The 21,937-nt window shown below is 45.9% G+C and overlaps 1 protein-coding gene across 1 annotated transcript in view; it reads right to left on the reverse strand.

Annotated features, from left to right (window-relative positions):
- Positions 1–12,232: 12,232 nt before the first annotated feature.
- The window catches only part of LOC101965412 (uncharacterized), a 42,259-nt gene continuing 32,554 nt past the window's right edge, over positions 12,233–21,937 (reverse strand). The window contains exon 6 of the mRNA XM_078023533.1: positions 12,233–20,940. Coding sequence (XP_077879659.1) covers positions 18,887–20,940 — 2,054 coding nt within the window. The 3' untranslated portion in view covers positions 12,233–18,886. The remainder of the gene's footprint in view (positions 20,941–21,937) is intronic.

Below are 21,937 nucleotides of genomic sequence, written 5' to 3' on the forward strand. Positions count from 1 at the left end.
CTCAGGTTTCCTGGGGAGAGGATTCTAACTGCACTTGATGGAAAGTTAATGAACCTGAACATTGTCACCCAGGGCCCCCAAAAGGGCTCCTTGACTGAGTGCAGCAGAGGAGAATCTGCATATGAAGTCGCATCTCCCTGGGGATCCCAAGTGGGGTGTCTTGGCATCAGGCTCAGGGCTCTATGGGGCAGCTCCTGGACACTGCACCCCACACAGCACCATGGAAGGCTTTTTGTGGCATTTGGGGGCAATGATGCCTGGTTTTTTTTTTTTTTTAGATAAGGGTCAACTCAGTGGTTCTTGACCCCTGAGCCCCCTCCCCAGCCCTATTCTGTATTTTATTCAGAGACAGGGTCTCAACTGAGTTGCTCAGGGCCTTACTAAGTTGCTGAAGCTGGCCTCCAATTTGTGATCCTCCTGCCTCAACCTCCCAGGCTGCTGGGGTTATATGCGTGAGCCACCACATCTGGCATGATTCTTGTTTTCAAGTGATGACACCAAACCTGGAATGGGTCCAGTACCCAGCCTGGGGTCAGACAGCCAGTAGGAGAACCAGGCTGCAGGGTTGGGTCTGGAAGGAATTGAGGTGTGGAGAAGAGAGCAGGTGACATTTCCCCCACTGGCTGGGACCCTTTCCAAGGTGAGATCAACAAGGTAGTGAACAACTACATCAACCAGGGCATGTCCGAGCTGGAACCCAAGGCCTGCGGAGGGCCTCAGAGCTGAGAGGATCAGACCAGGTGAAGTCACTGGCTCCACCCAGTGTCCCCCCTGGGAGAAAGACCCTGGGATGCTGCCCCAGGGCTGCACTGAGGGGAGGGTGCAGAGGCCTCCCTCGGTCCCAGGCCTCAGGGAAGCAGAGCCAGGGACGGAGGGCAGCGGCCACTCCTCTCCCCGCTCGCCCATCGGTCAGCACCCTGCCTTGTCTCCTCCCCAGGCCGATTCACCAAACTGCCATCTCCCACTTGGAGGAAGGCTGTCGGGGGGGCTGGGTGCAGAGGGCCTCTGTCGCCCTCATCACCTCCGTAGGCGGTGATCAGTAGTCGGCGGGATAAGATGGGCCAATGGGCGCCCACCTATTGTCAGCTCAGTCACTGGCTGTCGCAGTCACCACAGTCACCTTCATGCCGCCAGCGTGCAGGTCTGCACCTTCATCCTCCTGTGATTAATAGGAACACCAGCGGCCTTGGGGAGAAACGTCGCAGGCCGCTGTTTGGAACACAGGGGACGCAGGGTGGATGTGAACCTTGGAAGTGCAGGGGGACCCCTAGGGCTTGGCTCTGGCACCAGGTTCACCCAAGGACCAGAGGGACTTCAGCAGTGGTGGGGGCGGGAGCGCAGTGACAACTAGGCAGGCTTCCTGACTCCACCCCTGCCTGCAACAGATTCAGCCTTTAGGGCCACCATCATTGTCCCCTCGCGGATCCCAACGGTCCCCTGTCATCTTGGGCTGGAGGCTAAGGCCAGAGGATGGCAAATTTGAGGCCAGCCTCTGAACTTAGCAAGACCCTGTCCTAAAAGTCAAAAAGGGCTTGGATGTGGAGCGGTTGCCAGCGCCCCTGGGTTCAGTTTGGTCTCAATCCCAGGGGTGATTCCCACATGGTACCCGTGCTCGGCAGCCTAGGGGCAGCTCTGGCTGCCAGACCCCTGCACTCTTCACCCTAAGTGAAAACTTGTCACACTCAAGACGCGGTGGCAACAAGCTCCCAGGGTCCCTGCGCTCCCGTGCACCCCACCGGACTCTGATGCATTGCTCCAGGTCATCAGGGAGACCCCTGAATTGACCTGTCCCTGAGCCCAGCACGACCGGCTGGGGTCCACGAAGTTCAGGGGTATCCCTAGAGGAGCCCAGCTGCGAGTGGGGATGAGGTATGGACCTCAGCTGGGTCGTCTGGGCCTCATGAGACCCACAGCGGAGATGCAATGTCGCATCCTCCCGGTTCCCAGGGGCTCCGCCTTCGCCTCAAAGTGAAGCATGGCCGGCAACCAGGAGGCTGTAGCGTCCCAGCACAGACACACTTGCACAGGGAGGTCCTTGCTCTGCCCACGCCTCGCCCACACCCCCACCCCTGGAGCATAGCCAGGCCCCTGTACCTGCACCACCCACTTCCCCCTCCCCAGAAGGGAAGAGCCATCTGGCCACTGAAGTCAGTGGCAGACAATAGTGGGGGGAAGAAGGCGGGGCCTGTGCCAAGGCCAATGTCTCGGCTTGGCACCAGAATCACAAGCCACCACACAGCTTCGTAGGTTCAAACAGCAATTCTTTATTCCCGCTCTCACACCGCCTCCACACAGGTCCAGGGGCAATCCCGTTCTTCCGTCTGCCCGCACAATTCACCTACTCCACGAGGCTATCTCCAAATCCCATTTTAATCTCAACGGGAACAAGAACTCAACGGGAACAAGCAGCAGGAACACCCTAATCCCAGCAATAATCTTCAACCTCTAACTTCCCTAAAACCCATTATCTTAAACTGGCAACGCCTTAAACTCAAGGTGCCGTTTACTTCCTCAAACCTGATCAGCTCTAAACCCGGATCCGCCTTGGTCCTTGAGCAAGGTCACCTTATTAAAGCATGCATGCAATGTCCCATCGAATGTCCTCTAAGCAGCATGGGGTACGCTTGGCAAGGAAATTTCGATGCGTCATTCCTACTTGGTAATGGCCCTCAGCAGGCCTGAGCCCCAGTCCACCCCTCCCATCACACACACACACACACACACACACACACACACACACACACACACACACAAACACACCCTACCTGACCCTGGGCTCCATCTGCTCTGCTCTGAGGCAGATTTGCAGTGGCCCCAGGCACAGCCCCAAGTCCCCAGGGCAGAGAGAAAAGGCCCAGCACTTCCTGGGACAAGAGGTTCCTGACTTGGGGTATTGTTTTTCCCTGTATCAGGGACTGAACCCCAGGGCTGCTGGACCACAGAGGCCCACCTCGGCCCTTTTTATATTTAGACACAGGGTCTCCTGAGTTGCTTAGGGCCTCACCTATTAATTGAGGCTGACTTCTAACTCATGATCCTCCTGCCTCATCCTCCCGAGTCATTGGGACGCAGGCATGTGCACAAGGAGACGCTCCCAGCAGGAGGAAGGCCAGGCTGAATGCCAGTGCATCTCTGGGATGAGCCTGAGCAGAAACGAGACCCTGAACCAGCAGTTTTTAAAAAGTTGGCTTTATTTATCATTTATCCATTGTATCTCAATTATGCCATTTTGGCGTCCTCAGTGACAGTCCCCTGGAAGGTGGGTCAGCCCCTGCCCACCCATCCACTGTGATCACTGCCCACGGGCTGGAAGCCCAGGCCACATAGGGCCAGCAGGACTGCAAGCTCCTCTGAAAGTCTGGCACTCCTCAGTGGTGGCCTGGGAGGCCCTGCCCTCTAACAGGAGCAGGAGAGGTATGGCGGAGGCCCCCATGGGCTGGGAGGAGGCTGGTGGTGGGACTGCCCTACTGGATCTAGACAAGGCCACGTGGGAGAAGGTGCTGGGCCCTGGGAAAGGCCAGGGCCCCTCTAGTTCTTGATCCAGTCTCTGGGGACAGTGTGACACTTCTACTGAGCCTTTACAGGGCCCGGGCAGAATCGGGGAACCCTCGCGAGGGAACCTGCAGCTGAGTCTGAGAGGGGCCTCTGAGAATTCTGGAAAGGTCCCCAGCTTCATGGTGCACAGCACCTGTCACCACAGATGTCATTGTCTTTCTGTCTCAGACACCAGAGCATCTTCCCAGGGACCCGAGCCACTGACTCTAAGGTCAGGCCCTGAGCCTGAACCTCCCCTCCTGGCCTCCGAGTGCGGTGGAGGCTGAATATGGTGGAGGCCAAGAGAGCTGGTGGCATCTCACTGTCCCCTTACTTGCATTTGGTCCCTGAGTTCAGTCAGAACATTCTAGAAAAACAGGGAGAGACGGAAGATGTCCCTTCCCAGGGGCGCGGGGGCAGCTGCACAGTGAGGACACACCACGGCTGACTGGAGTCTGGACAAATGGATGTGGCGGGGTGGTCACCTGAGGGCACCAAGCTCAGCCAAGTGAGGATGGAAGTGGCAACCCCAGGCCTCTCCCGGAAGAGGACAAAGCTGCCTGTCCACGAGGTGGCAGGGATGGCAGTCCTGGCTCTGCCCCAGCACGAGGCCCATCTGGATACTTGGTTTGAGAGCAGCCGCCCACAGCTGGGCAGGGAGTTGTGTCAACCTGAGCCCAGAGGACCCAACGCCCCCCACGGGAACAGTCTGCACCCAGAGAGTGCCACCACTGGTGATGATGGGGACATGCTGGTGACGCTGTCCATGTCCCAAGAGGAGGTGCGACCTGACGCCTGACCACCCTAAGGCCACACACAGATATATTGTGCTTCCAAACAGAGTCAAAAAGCCACCTTTGTGGGGACCAGGGACGCCATGGTGGCTGCACACATCACTGAGGATGGGAGGGGAGGCCAAAACCAAAGTCAGACAGAAAATGGGGACAGCGCTCCCCATCCCTGTGACGGCGCTGCAGCTGCCAAAGCCAGAGGAGGCCAAGCTGACGACGTACCCACACGCCACAGCACCACTGCCCCCCACTACCACTGCCTTCCAGGGCACCGCCCGGCATCCTCCCAGGTCCTTGGGCAGGTGTGGCTCTTAGAAGATCAGAGCGCCCATGCCGTCCACCTTGCTCACCTCCTGGACGAAGATCTCGAAGGTCTGGGAGATGATGGTGACCTCCAGTAGGATCCTGATCCCACTGCTGAGGGGCCCAGGAAGTCAGCCAGGACCCAGAGGGCCCCGACGCGCAGGCTCCAAAGGCCCCTGCCTTGGCGATGGACCTTGGGGAGGGCAGGCAGTCAGCCCTGGGGCACCACAGAGCCCCCAACTTGGCGACCAGGCTTGCTCATGACTGAGACCAGAACCTCCGGAAGCCCGACCACCTCCCTGGAGCATCATCTGCTAACACCCCTGTGCCTCCACTAATGCTATGGGACCTAGTCCCTGCTAGGGGACTGTAACTAGTCCAAACTGAAAGGCTGCCAGATGCAGTGGTCAACGCCTGTCACTAGAGCAACTCGGAAGGCTGAGGAAGGAGGATCTCAAGGTGGAGGCCAGCCTCAGCTACTTTGCAAGGCCCTAAGCAGCTCAGCAAGATCCTATGTCTAAATAAAATATAAAAATGGCTGTGGACGGGGCTCAGCAGTCTAGTGACCCTGGGTTTGATCTCAATACAGGGAGCTGGGGGGCTGGGGACGAGACCCAAATGCTGAAGATGTCTCTGAAAATGGCCACTGTCCCTTCCAAGGACTAGAAAGCAACCAAGGATTTGCAATTGTGGCTTTTCACATGGTTGCTTTTTTCAGGAAAAGTCACCAAGTGAGAGCCCACAGGACAACCTGGTCTGCCACCTGACTTTGTAGACACAGCCCTAATCACTGTGGCTGCTACTGAGTGGCAAGGGAAGAGCTAAGAAAATGGTGGAGAGCCCCAGGGAGACCAGAGGCAGCCTTCCATTAAGGACAAGGCGCAGCCGCATTAGGTGCTCCTCCTGCCCCAGGCACCTGCCACCCGGGGCCTCTCCCCACCGTCCCTCCTCCCGACCACAAGGTGATGGCCTCACAGGTCACCTGGCCATGGCCCAGCTTGTCTCTGCCCTCCTCTCTACGAGGGCCTTGTCCACTGGCACTGACCTCCCCGCTTCCAACACCACCAGCCCTCTGCGGCTCTGCTGGCCTCTCAGCCACAACCACCATCTTTTTTGTTTGTTTCTTTTCAGTCTTGGGGATTGAACTCAGGGGTGTTCCACCCCTGAGCCACATCCCCAGCCCTTTTTTGTATTTTGTATTTCACACATGCCCAGCGGCACCCAGGAGGAACCCCTGCACCTGCCCTCACATGCGTGTCATGGGTTCGACTTTTTACTGGAAGCTCTCATCAGTGGATGTAGGAAAGATGGGTAAGAACAGTGAAAGCCTGGCATGTGGCTCCCACCCAGCCTCCCACTGGACTAGTGTCTCTGTTTAGAGGAGAGGGGACACACTGTATAATCACCCAGGAACACCTGAGAGCATAGCCCACCTGGGTGATGCTCTATCTAAGTCATGTGCACACCGATCACACTATTTTTTTCTTCAGGAAGCTGATTATTTCAATAAAACTAATGGACAGTCTTCCTGGAGACCTGGTGGCTACAGGAACACTGTGGGCTGCCCTCCATCGGTTCATTCGTGGGAACATGTAGGTTAGAAGCCATGTTCCCTCTGCTGTGAGGTTGAAACTCTGATGGGGCACAGGATGCTAATGAGTAAGCGAATCATAAGGGATGTTAGTGAGAAGTACCACGAGAATGAGGAGAGAGACTGGGAAGGGGCATTGAGAGAATGGAAATAGCAGATGGAGACAAACCTGATGGATAATTTGGCATGTGAGCAGAAGCTGGCTTCTGTGTGAGATATGTGTCCATCATGCAGAGCGCATGGCTGGCTCCAAGACAGGAGTGAAAGAGGCCCTGGGGAGTGAAATTGTGCTCTGGGGAGGCTCTGGAAACCATGTGGCTAGTCCAGATGGCTGAAGGAGAAGGGAGGTGGAGGGACAGAGGAAGGGCAGGTGGAGGGGCAGAGAAAGGGCAAGAGAAGGGACAGGTGGAGGGGCAGTGTGGGGCAGGTGGAGGGGCAGATGAAGGGGCAGTTCAAGGGCAGATGAAGGGGCATAGGAAGGGTAGGTGGAGGGGAAGGTGAAGTGGCAAAGGAAGGGCAAGTGGAGGGGCAGAAGAGGAGCAGGTAGAGGGGCAGGTGAAGGGGCAGTTAGAGGAGCAGGTGAAAGGGCAGAGGAGGGGAAGGTAGAGAGTGAAAGGAGGCGCAGGTAAAGGAAGAGTTGTGACCCTCTGGAGCAGCATTCTGAGGACAAGGGCAGTGTTGCCTTTCACAGGAGGAGAGTGGGGGGCTTGCTGGGTTTGAGCAGAGGACACCCATGATGGGACCCATCAGGTCCCAAAGGTCCACACTGTCTGCACATAGGCCTCAGGGGCAGAGGTTGGCCAGGGAGTGCAGTCATGAGGCTCCTGCAGGACCTGGGGGACAGCTGGCCAGGTGAGAGGTGGACCCTTTTCCTGTTGCTGCTGTAACCAATCAGACAAGCTCCTGGCTGAACAGCACGGATTTCTTCTCCCAGAGCTGGAGGTCAGAAGTTTTGAGACAGTGTGGGTAGTGCTGTGCTGCCTCCCCAGACTCCAGAGTGGGACCATTCCCTGAGTTTTCCCTGCTTCTGAGGCTGCCTAAGCTCTGCCCGGTGGATCCTTCTTTCACTTGCAAAAGAGCAGGGTCTCATCTTCAGATTCCTCTCTGTCATCTCGTCCCTGCCACCCCATCTCTGCTATCATCATCTCACCCCTTCTCTGGCTCTGGTCTCTGAGGCCCACTGTGAGCCCCCAGGTGACCCACAATCTTCTACCCACATCAGGAACCTTCGTCAAATTCTCAAAACCCCTTTTCTGTGGGAGATTACATGTTCCCAGGTCCGAAGTAAGGTGAGAGGTTTTGGGAGGTCATTGATCAGCCTCATGGGTCAGAATCTGGACAGATTTGAGAGTGAAGCCAAAGGATTTCCAGACTTGGTGGACATGGAGTAAGATGAAGCAAAGGACCACAGGCAGCCAAGGGGTGACAACTGGAGCAACAGGAAGAATGGAGAAACTATTTTTGCAGAGGCATCGGCAGTGGGAGGAATGGAGGGGCCCAGTACCATTTGGGATGCTGCCGAGGGTGGCCTGGGCAGCTCTGGAAGAGCATGGTCAGTGGGCATTTCCCATGCTGTGGGTCCCCTGGAGCCTGCTCAGGGAGAAGGCTATTGGTACTCAGGGGAGGAACATGCCACTGGGATGTGGGAGGGCTGGTGACATTCACTGGAGTTTCACAGGGAAAAAAAAAAGAGACTTTTTAAAAAGCCTGAGTTTGCAGTTGAGTGGCCAGGGACTAGAATCTATAGCAATTTGGACATGAATATTAATGGCACGTTGTCCACTGTGAAAGATTTGTGGAAGTGTTTGTGCACCAGTGTGTGTGTGTGTGTGTGTGCAAGTTATGACTTCAGCTATACTAATAGTATAAGAAAAAAAGATTTTTAAAATTACTCCCCCAAATATATATTCAATGCTTATCTCTGAGAGGCAAGATTTGGGGTGATTTATGCTCATTTTCTAAATAACCCACAGCATGCAATATTGGAGGTGTATTCCCTGAGACAAACACATCAGATGGAGATGACATTACCCAAATAGAAACAATCTTACCTGGGCACGAACAATGGTTCCTACTTACCAATTGAATCCTCCCCCAAACAGAATGCATTTTATTCTTTGAAACTAGGGGTCCATTAAGGATCAAATAATTTAACATTTGTGTATTAATTGAGGTGGGTTTTGCTAAAGGTAATTAAGTATGACCACAGTAGCTCAAATAACAAACACTTATATTCTTTATATACTGAGATGCTTGGGAATAGGTCCTTTTAACATTGGCTTACGTCTCAATAATGTCTACAGTAAGGCTTTTGATTCTTCAGCCCTTTGGCTCATGGGCACAAGTTGGCTGCTGCCGCTCTCACCATCATAGCTATTTCAAAGCAAGAAAAAGGGGAAACAGAAAAGAGGGTGTAAGAATCAGAAAATCAAATGCCTTTTTAAATATCATAAGAAGAGTTTTATTTCTATTTCATTGGCTAGCCTTTGGCCAGTGCAACAAAAATATGACCAAAGAGAAGGGTTAAATAATAAATGCTGTATTATCCAATAACCACTTTGTTCCACCCTGAAAAATCAAGCACTGTGCCTGGCCATGGGAGGTAATCTGGAAATGTTGGCCACTAGTACTTTTAGATTTTTAATAATGAGTGACCTTGAAGGAAGTACTGGGGCTCCGTGTTTAAGAGTAGTTGTCTGTGTCGTGTGTCCCAGGGCAGCTGGCCTGTTTTTTTACCACCTGACAGGGCAGGTGCTGTTCAAGCCGCTCGTGCCTCACTTCTCACCAGCAGAAGGCAGGCCCAGCTGAGTGCAGCTGCATATACAGGCTGGGGACACCTGAGGTCACTGACCAGAAACCTAATGGTCACTGAAGGCTCCTCAAGGCACCTCCATCATTAGGCTCAGGGGACATGAGTGTCTGTGCAGACAGTTGGCACAGCACCCCACCACCTGCACACCAGCCAGCATCAGTCAGCAGTCATGTGTGGGCAACACGTGGCCCAGCCATCATCCCTGGCAATTGTGCCAGCCCCCAGTGGCCCCAGGCCTCTATCAGAGCAGATGTCCAGCATGTCCAATCAGCCCTGTGCCACCTTCTCACGAAACCTCAAAACACCACTGCCCCAGGGATCAATGTTGGTCAGCAGAGCCCCAAGTGGCCATGAGACCTTGCCTGATGCCACCAGTTCACACTCCCACCTCCCCCTGGGTTCCCTTGTCCCCCCTTCTGTGGTGACGTGGGGCTACTCATTGGATCCCAGCCATGCTCACATCAAGAGAGGGCCCTGGTTGGTGCGAGGGCACACTGGTAGAGAAGGCTTGCTTTGGCATCTGAGGGAGGCATGGCAGGCACAGGTAAGATGGGTGGCAGCTGCTAGCACACACTGTACTAAAAGCTACCAAGTTGTGACACTTCTGAGCCATTCATCACTCATGGCAGCTAGACCCAGTGTTGATGAAGAGGCAGGTGCCAGAGGATGGGAAGAGGCCCTGAGTCACCTGGGCTGTGACCTTACTCCAGAGCATGGAAGAAGAAAGAGGGAGGGAGGGGCCAAGACTCGGGGGTACCAGGAATTTCAGGAGGCTGAGGCATGGATGGCTGACCTGCAGAGCACCTAAGTGCAAGGTCATTAGCTTGCCTGTGCAGGCCTGTGCAGCTGGGGGTGCAGGATTTCTTCCGTACTCACCACCATCCTGCCAGCCATGGGAAGTCCCTAATCTCCTTCCCCAGGACAGAGTCAGCAGCACTGAGTAGTGTCAAAGGACAACTTACACCACATCACCTACCCCTGATCAGGATGGATGGTGATGGACCCTTCCCAGTGAACCTGTCAGAAGCTGAATGGTGGACATGCGCGCACGCGCGCGCACACACACACACACACACCTTTCCTCAAACTTCTCCATCCCATTAAACACAAGTCCATCTGTGAGTCACTTGGGTAGAAGTCTGGGATAACCTCTGACTCTTTTCCCCCCTCCCATGTGTGACCTCTTGAAACTTGCTGGATCCTCCATGGCCACCAGACTACTCTGCCAGGTCGTCTATCTCTCCAGCCATTGCATGAGACACCTGATGGGTATTTCTCCTCTGCACCTAGTCCTGAATCCTGCAATCTGCTCTCCATCAACAGCCAGAGAAACCTGGTGACAGCAGACATTATGCCTGGCCTCATTGTTCAACGGCCAGTTCACGGAGCACTGTTTAATGCCCTCACGTCCATTCCACCTGGAGAGAGACCATGGTCCTCACAGAGCCTGGGAAGCCCTGCAGCTCTCTCCACCCCACATGGCCTTGCTCACCCACCAGCCATGCTCACCTCCCCACTTTCCAGCTATGGACCAGGCCCACCTCAGGACATTTGCACAGGAAGTTCCCCCTGAGATGCAGGCTCAGTCCTTCACCTGTCAGGCTTCTTTCAGGAGTTACTTTGTCAGACTGCCAAATGCCATCTACCTAAGTCTATAAGCCCCTCCCCTTCTACAGACCCAGGCTGCCTAATTCTCATTATACACCTACATTAAAGTTCTCTAGCACTTACAATATGATGTCCCAGCTAGACTGTAAGCACCATGAGGACAGGGACTTCTAACTCTTTCATTCAATGCCTTATTCCAGGAATAAATCTACATAAGTATAAACGACCTCTCCAGTCACTCTGCTATGCCCTGCCAGGCCTCAGAACCCAGCCAAAGAAAGATTCAAGGTCACTTTAATGACCCCAAACTGAATTTCTAGAAACTCAGAGAGCATCTGGAAACATTTACCTCCAGAATCAGAGGAGCCCTCTTCATCCTCCACTCCTCAAAGGTACTGTTGCCCCGGCATTTCTACTTTATGGCTTATTTGGGGGACTCTGACTCCCATGATTTCAACCAAAGGTGCTTAATTTCTTATCGTCTCCTCTGCCCATCTGCTTCTTCCAACTTCCCTTTCCTCTTGGCTGGTCAAAGCCCCTGTATTGAGTGTCCTTGTCTCTCTCCATGCATCGCCCAGGCATTGCCCATGGGTCCATTCCTACTAATCACCAAGACATTTTTCTAATGTCCAGAAAATTCTGTGTGTAATGAGGATTTTGCATTGGGGAGAAAATACCTGAAAACCACATATCCGACAAAGGATTTATATCCAGAATATGTAAAGAGCACCAGGACCCACAAACCATCAAAGACAACCTAGCTGCAAACAGCAAAATATCTGAACAGGTCTTTTTCTTTAGAAGCGTTGAAGCTGATCATGACTGTGTGTGTTCAGCTTGTTAGTTGCTGGGGGAAACCATGATGAAAACCACTTCACACCTCTGAGACAGAGACTGGGATCTGACACCCGGCAACCCTGGGTGTGGGGGAGGTGGGGAGCAATGGGGGCCCCCTAGGGCTGCTGGTTGAATGTCAAATTCTACTATTACTTTGGAAAACATTTGGGCAATTCCTCAAAAAGCTAAACATAATGTTAGCCTATGACCCAAAAGGGCCACTTCTCACCAGCTCCTCAACAGAACTGAAATCAAATGTTCAAGTCAGCATTCTTCATCCCACCCAGAGGTGGCCTTTGAGCACACCCACTAGTGTGGTGCTGAGCCTCAGAGGGTCATCCAGGTGACAGAAAATGGCCAGACCATAACATAGAACATAGTGACCCTTGGAAATGTTGCACTGAAGGAAAACAGCCACACACAGAAGGCCATGTGCTTGCCACGGAAGTGCCCACAGTGACAAAAATCCATGCAGACAGAGCAGAAGTTGCGGGGCTGAGGGTCACGGAGGCCCAGGAGTGACAGTTCATGAGGTAGCAGGAATCTTCTCAAATCTGACAGCGTTGATGGATGTGCTGTTTTGTAAAATAGCAACAACCCATCCATCATAAGTGTCCCAAGAACCTATGCATTTTGGCCATGAGAGGCAAGAGGAAACCTAGGACAGGAGCTTTTTAAGTTAGGAGAACTCATCGGGGTTTTTTGTTGTTGTTGTTGTTTGTTTGTTTGTTTAATTAGTTAGACATAACAGTACAATACATTTGAATCAGATGGGATATAATTTCTCATTCCGAGTGTACAGGTTGCAGAATCACATTGGTCATGCAGTCACACATATACATACAATAATAATATCTATTTCATTCTACTATCCTTCCTATCCCCGCTTCCCCTCCCTTCCTCTCCCATCACTTCTTTCTGCAACATCTAAGGTGACGTGATTCTTTTTCCCCCCTCATATCATCGTACATGTATTTTGTATAACGATGAGGGTCTCCTTCCATCTTCAATGCAATTTCCCTTCTCCCTTCTTTACCTTTACACCTCTCTTTCCTATCTAGAGGTAATCTTCTTCTCATGCTCTTCCTCCCTATCCCATTTTGAGTCACCCCCCCCTTATATCAGAGAAGACATTTGGCATTTCTTGTAGGGGGACTGTCTAACTTCACTTTGCATAATCTCCTTTAATGCCATCCATTTCCCTGAGAATGCCATGATCTAGTCATTTTTTATTGCTGAGTAATATTCCATTGTGTATAAATGCCACATTTTCTTTATCCATTCATCTATTAAAGAGCATCTAGGTTGGCTCCAGTCTAGCTATTATAAATTGTGCTGCTATAAACATTGATGTAGCTGTGTCCCTGTAGTATGCTGTTTTTAGGTCTTTGGGGAATAGTCTGAGAAGAGGAATAGCTGGGTCAAATGGTGGTACCATTCCCACTTTCCAAGGAATCTCCATGCTGCTTTCCAAATTAGCTGCACCAATTTACAGTCTCACCAGCAATGTATGAGGGTACTTTTTTCCTGCATCCTCGCCAGAACTTGTTGTTTGACTTCCTAATGGCTGCCATTCTTACTGGAGTGAGATGGTATCTTAGAGTAGTTTTAATTTGCATTTCTCTGATTGCTACAGATGTTGAGCATTTTCTCGGGTATTTGTTGATTGATTGTATATCCTCTTCTGAGAAGTGTCTGTTCAGGTCCTTGGCCCATTTGTTGATTGGGTTATTTGGTATTTGGTGTTTAACTTTTTGAGTTCTTTGTATATCCTAAAGATTAGAGCACTGTCTGATAAACTTGTCATCTTCTATGTCCTCACACAGGGATGAAGTGTGGCCAACAGGAGATTGGACGCCACCAATGTTCTACCCTTGTTGTTCCCTTGTTGAATGTTGCCAGAACCACCATTCACCCTCCAATGCCACTGAACAACCCTGTCATCAGAATGTTTATTCATCACTAGGAATGCACCCCAGGCCCTAACTTGGAAGGACCACTCACCACCAGTCACACATGGCGACATGCTCATGCAGATGCTCTGAGAAAATGGCCACCTGGGAGTGTGTCTCAAGTCCTCATGCTTGTCACATGTCCATGTGGTTAGGCACCTCCATGGCCTGTCACATCTTCTTGTCCATACTATGAGTCTTCCCCACAAAGACATCAGCACTGAGCCAGGAGGTCTCTACCCTGACTGCTCGCGGCAACAACCAGCAGTGAGACAACAAAGCTGATCATTAGGACTCATTGCAGAATCAAGTCTGTAGGGACAAATCCTGGGCTTGATGATTTTTAATAGTGCCTCAAGTCACATGACCAAGTTTGAGAAACACGCCTGGACCAAAACCGAAATGCATAGAAAGCACTGGGCACAAACTCGGACCAGTTAGCAAAAGTGAGGCCAGGCTGCTGATGGCAGTTGTGCCCAGGGACACCTTCTCCAAAAACACCAATGAGCACAGAAAGAAAGGCCACTCACAGGGTCTCTTGGGTCTTATGGCTTCCAAAACTTGGGACAGACCAGGGAATGCACTGCCCGACTCAGGATGTCAGACTCCTCTCCCTGGTGCCACCTATGCACTCCAGTCTCTGAATGGTGCCATGGTCCACAATGCCACCTCTGTCTCCAGATGGCAAGACCCAGCCAATGCAAGTAGTGAATCTCATTTTGGTTGAGCCATAACCAGATGTCTACGTGCAGCCTAAAAACCACCAGCCTGCCCCAGCCACTGAGGAGGTTATGTGCACAGCCTGAACCCTGCACATGGCCAGGTATTCCTGGGAGTGATGTGTACAGTGGGACAGGGTACCAGTCACTCAGTGATTCTGACAACTCTGTCCTCTCTCTCTGGAGCAGCCTCACCCCAGTCAAAAGAGCTGCTGCCATCACACTAATCATCCAAAAAACTCCCACCAAATTCTGTTTGTCCGGTTGCCTCGTCCGAATCTCCACAACTGCTTTGTCTTAGGGACTCTCTTGACCCAAGTGGGTTTCAGCTGCTCTCTCCAAAACTCTTATTGAATCCACAACTTCTTCTCCAAAAAATGCCTGAACCTTCGTCTTTTCCTCTGTCTCCCCATCTACTCTGTTCCCAGGCTTTCTTCTGGGAATCCCAGCTGTGGTCTGCACACCTGAGTAGTACTTCTCTGCCCTGAGTGAGGGAATCCAGGTTTTCATTGTGCCACAGCAGGAATTTATGCTCATAAAACTGATTTAAGGTGCTGTGTGAGAGGAGGGTGTGTTCATCTGCCTGACTATGGTAACCGCTGCATTAGGAATAGCAAAACATTGTACTTCACCCCTTAAATGTACACAATAAAGAAAATGAAAATAAACTCTGGATTTTATTTTGGATCTTGATATTTACTCAGCACACCAGCACTTTTTCCATTTATTTCCAAACAGCCCTTATGTAGTCAGTCAGACCTGTTTTTGTTTTCTTGGGGTTTTTTGAGAGAGAAAGAATTTTAATATTTATGATAGTTCTCGGCAGACATAACATCTTTTTTGTATGTGGTACGGAGGATCAAACCCGGGCCGGATGCATGCCAGGTGAACGCGCTACCGCTTGAGCCACATCCCCAGCCCAGACTTGTTGGATTTATGTCAAAAGCTAAAATTCTATGTCCTAGATTTATCTTGTTGATTTCTAAAATTATAAAGCACAGTATTTCAAGATAATGCAAATTCTGGGAAGACTGTGCTGGGCAGAAAATGGTCAATAAATTCATATTAGTGACTTCTCTTAAATGATTGCATTATCTTTGGGCTCAAGATATTCAACAAGAAGAAAGTGTATTTGTTTTATGCTAGATCAGTTAAGAACTGATATAATTAAAATGTAAAGATATTTTGACTGGGGATTCAGTTGTTTCAAGTATGACAGCTTGCCCAGGAAAACAATGCAGGAGATTTTATCCTCCACTTGACCCAAATTGTATGGAAAAAATATTATCTTTTAAATTAAAAGTGGAACCCACAGGCAATCTAAAGCAGGTATTGAAAGGTCATGATAAGACACCAAACTGCAGTTGTTTTTCTCGTGTTTTCTTTTTTTATAATTGATTGCTGTGGAATTTGATTTGAATGTTTGAAATATAAAAACTATATTTAAAAATAAACATAAAATATTCTTTTGCATTATAAGGCTCAGAGCCTGAGGTCATAATACACAGTATAATTAGCTTATATTTTTGTAATGCAATCCCAAGACAAAGCAGTTGGGATATATTTTTCATCAAAAAATTATTTTTACTAAGTAAAACTATGTTGTTCGATGTATCATACTTTTCTCTGCAGTATATGTTTGCCCTTAAAATTAATAGAAATGAATACTTTGACGGGGCTGCCAAAAGGTTTATATTATCTTGTCCTGGTGAATACTGTCACAGAATATATGGAGGATGAACCAAAAGATTTCTGAAATTGTGTATTGTTGTGGCTGGAAACTATTGAAAGGTACATCATTGTTGTTAATAAAAAAGACTGACTAAAAACAGCAATGTTTCTTAAGCTGTACATAAGTGAACAAATTCTTTGTTATGCAAAAATGCCCTGTGCGTCCAGAGATGGCTGAAATACATTCTACAGATTCTGGAAATCTCAGTTCTATTTTTTACCTCTAACTAGTAAGTTTTCTAGCTCAATAGATCTCTATTTTTTTCTTGCTTTTAAAACCAGAGGAGCAATACTTTGCTTTTTTAAATTTCTGGATTGTTTCTCAATTTGACTGAAATAAAACATGCAGAAATCTTTTGGAACATATTACAAAGCATACAAATGGAAGTGAATAATCTTTGCTGTTCTAGCTCAAAGTGGGTAATTTTTCTTCCTTCAATTACCTCTGATTATGAGAATTTTCCCCCTAGCATTTAGAAGCCACACTTCATCAACTATTGGGTATCTCGCTTAAGCCTTTACAAGGTTTATTTGTATACTGTTGTGCTTTGATCCAATTGATTTTTTTTTTCTTCTTTAGTGTAATTTGATGTATAATTAAATTGGTATAAATATGTCTGTATTGGAGAGTGTACAATGTCCCAAGGCATTGTTCTTAGCCATATATTGTTTTAAACTCGGTTCTTCATGATTTATATGTAATATTAATAATATTGTGAAGGATATTCAATGATTTTTGTATGGACTCAATGCATAAGAAGTCTTTGCCCTATTGTAGCTCGTAAGCCAACATTTAATGATAAGAAACTTAATCTTTACATACAATCTTCTCAGTTTACCTCTTACCACTTGGTTTACAGAAAATAAGACTATGAAACATAGCTCATTGATTATTTTGTCATAAGTAGGCCTCACTCAACCTTGACAACAGATGAATTTCTGTGATTCCTGCCCTAAAATAACACTTCCTATAGAATAACAGTGATGTCAGAATTAACTAATATATATAAAAACACTTATCATTTACCTCATTCACATAAAAATGAAATGTTTCCAATGAGGCTGGAGTCTAGAAGGCCATTATGCACACACAAGAAAGATAAAGCTCTTCTCTCCTGAAGAGCTACCTTTAAGGATGTGGAAATTCAGTCTATTCAAATCATTATGAAATGGTAAAATGTTAAAAAGTTAAAATGTCAAAATTTGTAAAACAAGATGTGAAAATTTAGAGCTTATTTTCATATATATGTCTTTCCTATAACTCGTAATTTCACCATGAAAATAAACAGAAAATAACTTACAATGATCTGATAATGCAAATTATATTCCACATTGAGTTTGATTAAAATGTGTAAAAGTATTAAGAGATGCTAGAGTATTATCTACTCAATAGTAGGTTTTACTGTTGCATAAAACATTTAAACAAGTGGAATACTGTGATGTCTGTCATTTAATGACATGATGCAATACATGAGTGTTAACATATACAGAAATATTCAGTTATAAAGACATATTGCATACATAAATATGTAAAAATGCTCTGTAAACCTGGCATGATGGTCCATGCTTGTAATCCAAGCAAATTGGGAAGCTGAGTAGTTTCAGAAGTTTAAATTCAGCCTCAGAAACTTAGTGTGGTTTCACTGCAAGAGCAGTCTCAAAATTTGAGAAACTGGAGAAAGGACATAGGAATGTTGCACAATGTTTAAAAATCCCTAAATTTAAACTGCAATACAAAAATATAAAAAAGGTTAAAATATAACAATTCAGTGTTACACATCAAAAAATATATTTCTTATAATTGTTTTCTCTGGTATTCAAAAGTGGAAATAGTAATACTTGATTTAGAAAATATATATATATGCTTTCAAAGATGAGGTTTCTGCACTATACATGTATGATATTTATGACTGATATTTCTACCAAATAACTTGATAATGCTTAGTAAATTTAATTAAAAGTTAAAAACAAGTACTTATATATTCTATATTTAAATGAGTTGTGTCTTTTACTTATCTTCATATACATCAAGGTGTAATGTATAGATAATGACTTCACTATACTCTCACGTTTGTCAAGGTGTTTATTATAAATGTTATATAAGGCATACATTTTGGACAAAATCTGTTCAATGTTCACTACTGGTATGATGTTTCAGATGTTCAATGAATTTAAAATTTGAATACGTTTTTTGAAATATTATTTAACTTTTTAGGATTTCTGGGCACAATGTATTCTCCAAAAATCACTAGTGTTTAAGAAACATGTGGTTATGAAATTTTTTTTTCCATTTGTATTCTCTCTAACCAGTATGTATTCACAGGTGATGAGTATTGGTGAATAAATTTTGAAGGCATTGTCAGATTGTCAATTTTCACATTTCAAAACTTTCTCTTTGCTATGGTTATTGTGGTGAGGATTAAATTTTGACCCTTTCTTAGAGGAATTGTTCAATGGTGGCATTTATAAAGCTTCTCTCCAGTGTGTTTTCTATGATGTCTAGTAATGTATGATATAGAATTTAAAATGTTTCTACATTCTCTACACTTGTGTATCTTCTGTCCAGAATAAATAGCATGGTGGTGAAAAATAATTGATTTTTTATTAAAAGCTTTGCTGCATTGTTTCCATTTGTAGGGGTTCTTTTCTGTATAAATTCTGTTGTTTTTAAGGTTTAGTTTCTCTTTATGTGCATTATCACTTTATTCACATTTCACATTCATCAGGGTGTATTTTATTTAATTTTTTATTAAAAGTTTTGCCACATTATTCACATTTGTAGGACTATTCTCCAGTGTAAGTTCTTCTCTGGTGGATAAGGCTTATTTTATTGCTAAAAGCTTTGTCACTTTCCTCACATTTGTAGGGCTTTACTTGAGTGTGAATTCTCCTGTGGAAAATAACAGTTGATATTTGAGTAAAGCACTGTCACATACTTTGCATTTGTGAGGCTTCTCTCCACTGTGATTTCTCCTGTGGCAAATAAGGTGCGATTTTTGACAGAAAGCTTAGCCACTTTCTTTACATTTATAGGGCTTCTCTCCAGTGTGAGTTTTTCTGTGGCAGATAAGGTTTGATATTTGACTGAAAGCTTTGCCACATTCTTTACATTTGTAGGGCTTCTCTCCAGTGTGAGTTCTACTGTGGCAAATAAGGTGTGATTTTTGACTGAAAGCTTTGCCACATTCTTTACATTTATAGGGCTTCTCTCCAGTGTGCGTTCTACTGTGACAAATAAGGTGTGATTTTCGAGTAAAAGCTTTGCCACATTCTTTACATTTGTAGGGCTTCATTCCAGTGTGAGTTTTGCTGTGGCAAACAAGGTGTGATTTTCGAAAGAAAGCTTTACTACAATTTTTGCATTTGTAGGGCTTGTCTCCAGTGTGAGTTCTCCTGTGACAAACAAGGTCTGAATTTTGAATGAAAGCTTTGCCACATTCTTTACACTTGTAGGGCTTCTCTCCAGTGTGAGATCTGATGTGGTAAATAAGTCCTACTTTTTGACTGAAAGCTTTGCCACATTCTTTACATTTGTAGGGCTTCTCTCCAGTGTGCGTTCTGCTGTGGCAAATAAGGTGTGATTTTTGACTGAAAGCTTTGCTACAATTTTTACATTTGTAGGGCTTCTCTCCAGTGTGAGTTCTGCTGTGACAAATAAGGTCTGCTTTTTGACTGAAAGCTTTGCCACATTCTTTACATTTGTAGGGCTTCTCTCCAGTGTGAGTTCTGCTGTGGCAACTAAGATGTGATTTTCGACTGAAAGCTTTACTACAATTTTTGCATTTGTAGGGCTTGTCTCCAGTGTGAGTTCTCCTGTGGCAAATAAGGTCTGATTTTTGAATGAAAGCTTTTCCACATTCTTTACATTTGTAGGGCTTCTCTCCAGTGTGAGATCTGGTGTGGCGAATAAGGCATGTTTTTTGATTGAAAGCTTTGCCACATTCTTTACATTTGTAGGGCTTCTCTCCAGTGTGAGTTCTCCTGTGGCAACTAAGGTGTGATTTTCGACTGAAAGTTTTGCTACAATTTTTACATTTGTAGGGCTTCTCTCCAGTGTGCGTTCTGCTGTGGCAAATAAGGTCAACTTTTTGACTGAAGGCTTTGCCACATTCCTTACATTTGTAGGGCTTCTCTCCAGTGTGAGTTCTCCTGTGGCAAATAAGACCAACTTTTCGACTAAAGGCTTTGCCACATTCTTTACATTTGTACGGCTTCTCTCCAGTATGACTTCTGCTGTGGCAAATAAGACCAACTTTTCGACTAAAGGCTTTGCCACATTCTTTACATTTGTACGGCTTCTCTCCAGTATGACTTCTGCTGTGGCAAATAAGGCCAACTTTTTGACTGAAGGCTTTGCCACATTCTTTACATTTGTAGGGCTTCTCTCCAGTGTGACTTCTCCTGTGGCAAATAAGACCAACTTTTCGACTAAAGGCTTTGCCACATTCTTTACATTTGTAGGGCTTCTCTCCAGTGTGAATTCTTTTGTGACAAATAAGGGTTGATATTTGAGTAAAAACTTTGTCACATACTATGCATTTGTGAGGCTTCTCTCCAGTATGAGTTTTGCTGTGGCAAATAAGTTGGGACTTTTGACTGAAAGCTTTACCACATTCTTTACATTTGTAGGGCTTTTCTTCAGTGTCAATTCTTCTTTGGTAAATAAGGTTTAAGTTTTTACTAAAAGCTTTATCATATTCTTCACATTTGTAGGGCTTCTCTTCAATGTGAATTCTGCTTTGCTTAATAAAGTTTAATTTTTCTTTAAAAACTTTATCACATTCTGCCCATTGGTAGGGCATCTGTCCAGTGTGGGTTACTCTGTGGTTAATAAGACCATTTATTTTACTAAAAGCTTTGCCACATTGTTTATATTTGTAGGGATTATCTCCATATTTTTTATATGATTCCTGGTGTTCACTCTCACTTGTGGTTTTCCATATTTTCTTTTGTTGTAAATAGTCAAAACCACAACTTCTATATTTCCCATTTATCACTTTGGGAAATATATGTTTTATGCCCTTTTCTGGTGAATATTCTTGGGTATCATATGGAGTCATGGCTGAAATAAACAAAAATTTTTAAAAAAAATTCCTTCTAGACTGGGATAAATATATTTTGCATACATAACATGAAATTAAGGTAAAATAAGTACATTAGGAGTGTAGCAGATTAGTAAATCCAAAGTCATCATAATTCCAAAAATATATCAGGTGAATAAAAATATATAGACAAAATTATCTTGAGAATATTACTCAAATTCTTGTAGGGACCAAAGATCATTAAGAAGAGTAATATAATAAACAGAAGAAAAGTGTGACACTTTTATCATCCACAGCCTTTTGTCCTCCATAAGATATCATTGTGTATTTAGGAAATATCTATCAGCTACCTTCACTCTCATTAAAATAAAAGAAATGTAAAACACCTACAAACATTTGTGGCTTTTTCAAAGGGCATCCAAAAACTAGTTTTTATCTACCATGACAAAGAGAGATGAAAATATCTAGGATATTTTGAGCGATAATACCACAAATATTCAACAAGGGTAAAGAGGCTATGGACTCTTAAATGGAAATATGAACAAAAAATTTACTAAGAAATATACACATATATGTCTATAAAATTTTCCATAAAAACATTTTAAAAAACTATAAAAACCTTTCATAGCCTATGGCCCTTATACTTGGGTGAAGTCAACACATGACAATCAAGTGTAATAAATTGATTTTTATATTTTTAAATTGGTGTGATATGATGATTTCTTTCATTGACAAATACAACATTATTTACTAAATATATTATGGTATTTTATACTGTATATACAAGGTACAATGAGTAAATAGAAGGAATTAACACAATCATTATTTTATATAATTGTCAGTTTTCTCTAACAAGTATTGTATTCCTTCTACTAGTATTTATGAAGAATATAATACACTCACCATGTGGTAAAACAAAAATCTTGACCCTCTTATGCTCAATAAAATAAAAACATGGACTTTGACTATAATATAAACCCTACACAAAACACAGTACCTGCTGAGCAGAATTTTACT

Source organism: Ictidomys tridecemlineatus, chromosome 10 (genome assembly GCF_052094955.1).
Source record: "Ictidomys tridecemlineatus isolate mIctTri1 chromosome 10, mIctTri1.hap1, whole genome shotgun sequence".
NCBI lineage: Eukaryota > Metazoa > Chordata > Mammalia > Rodentia > Sciuridae > Ictidomys > Ictidomys tridecemlineatus.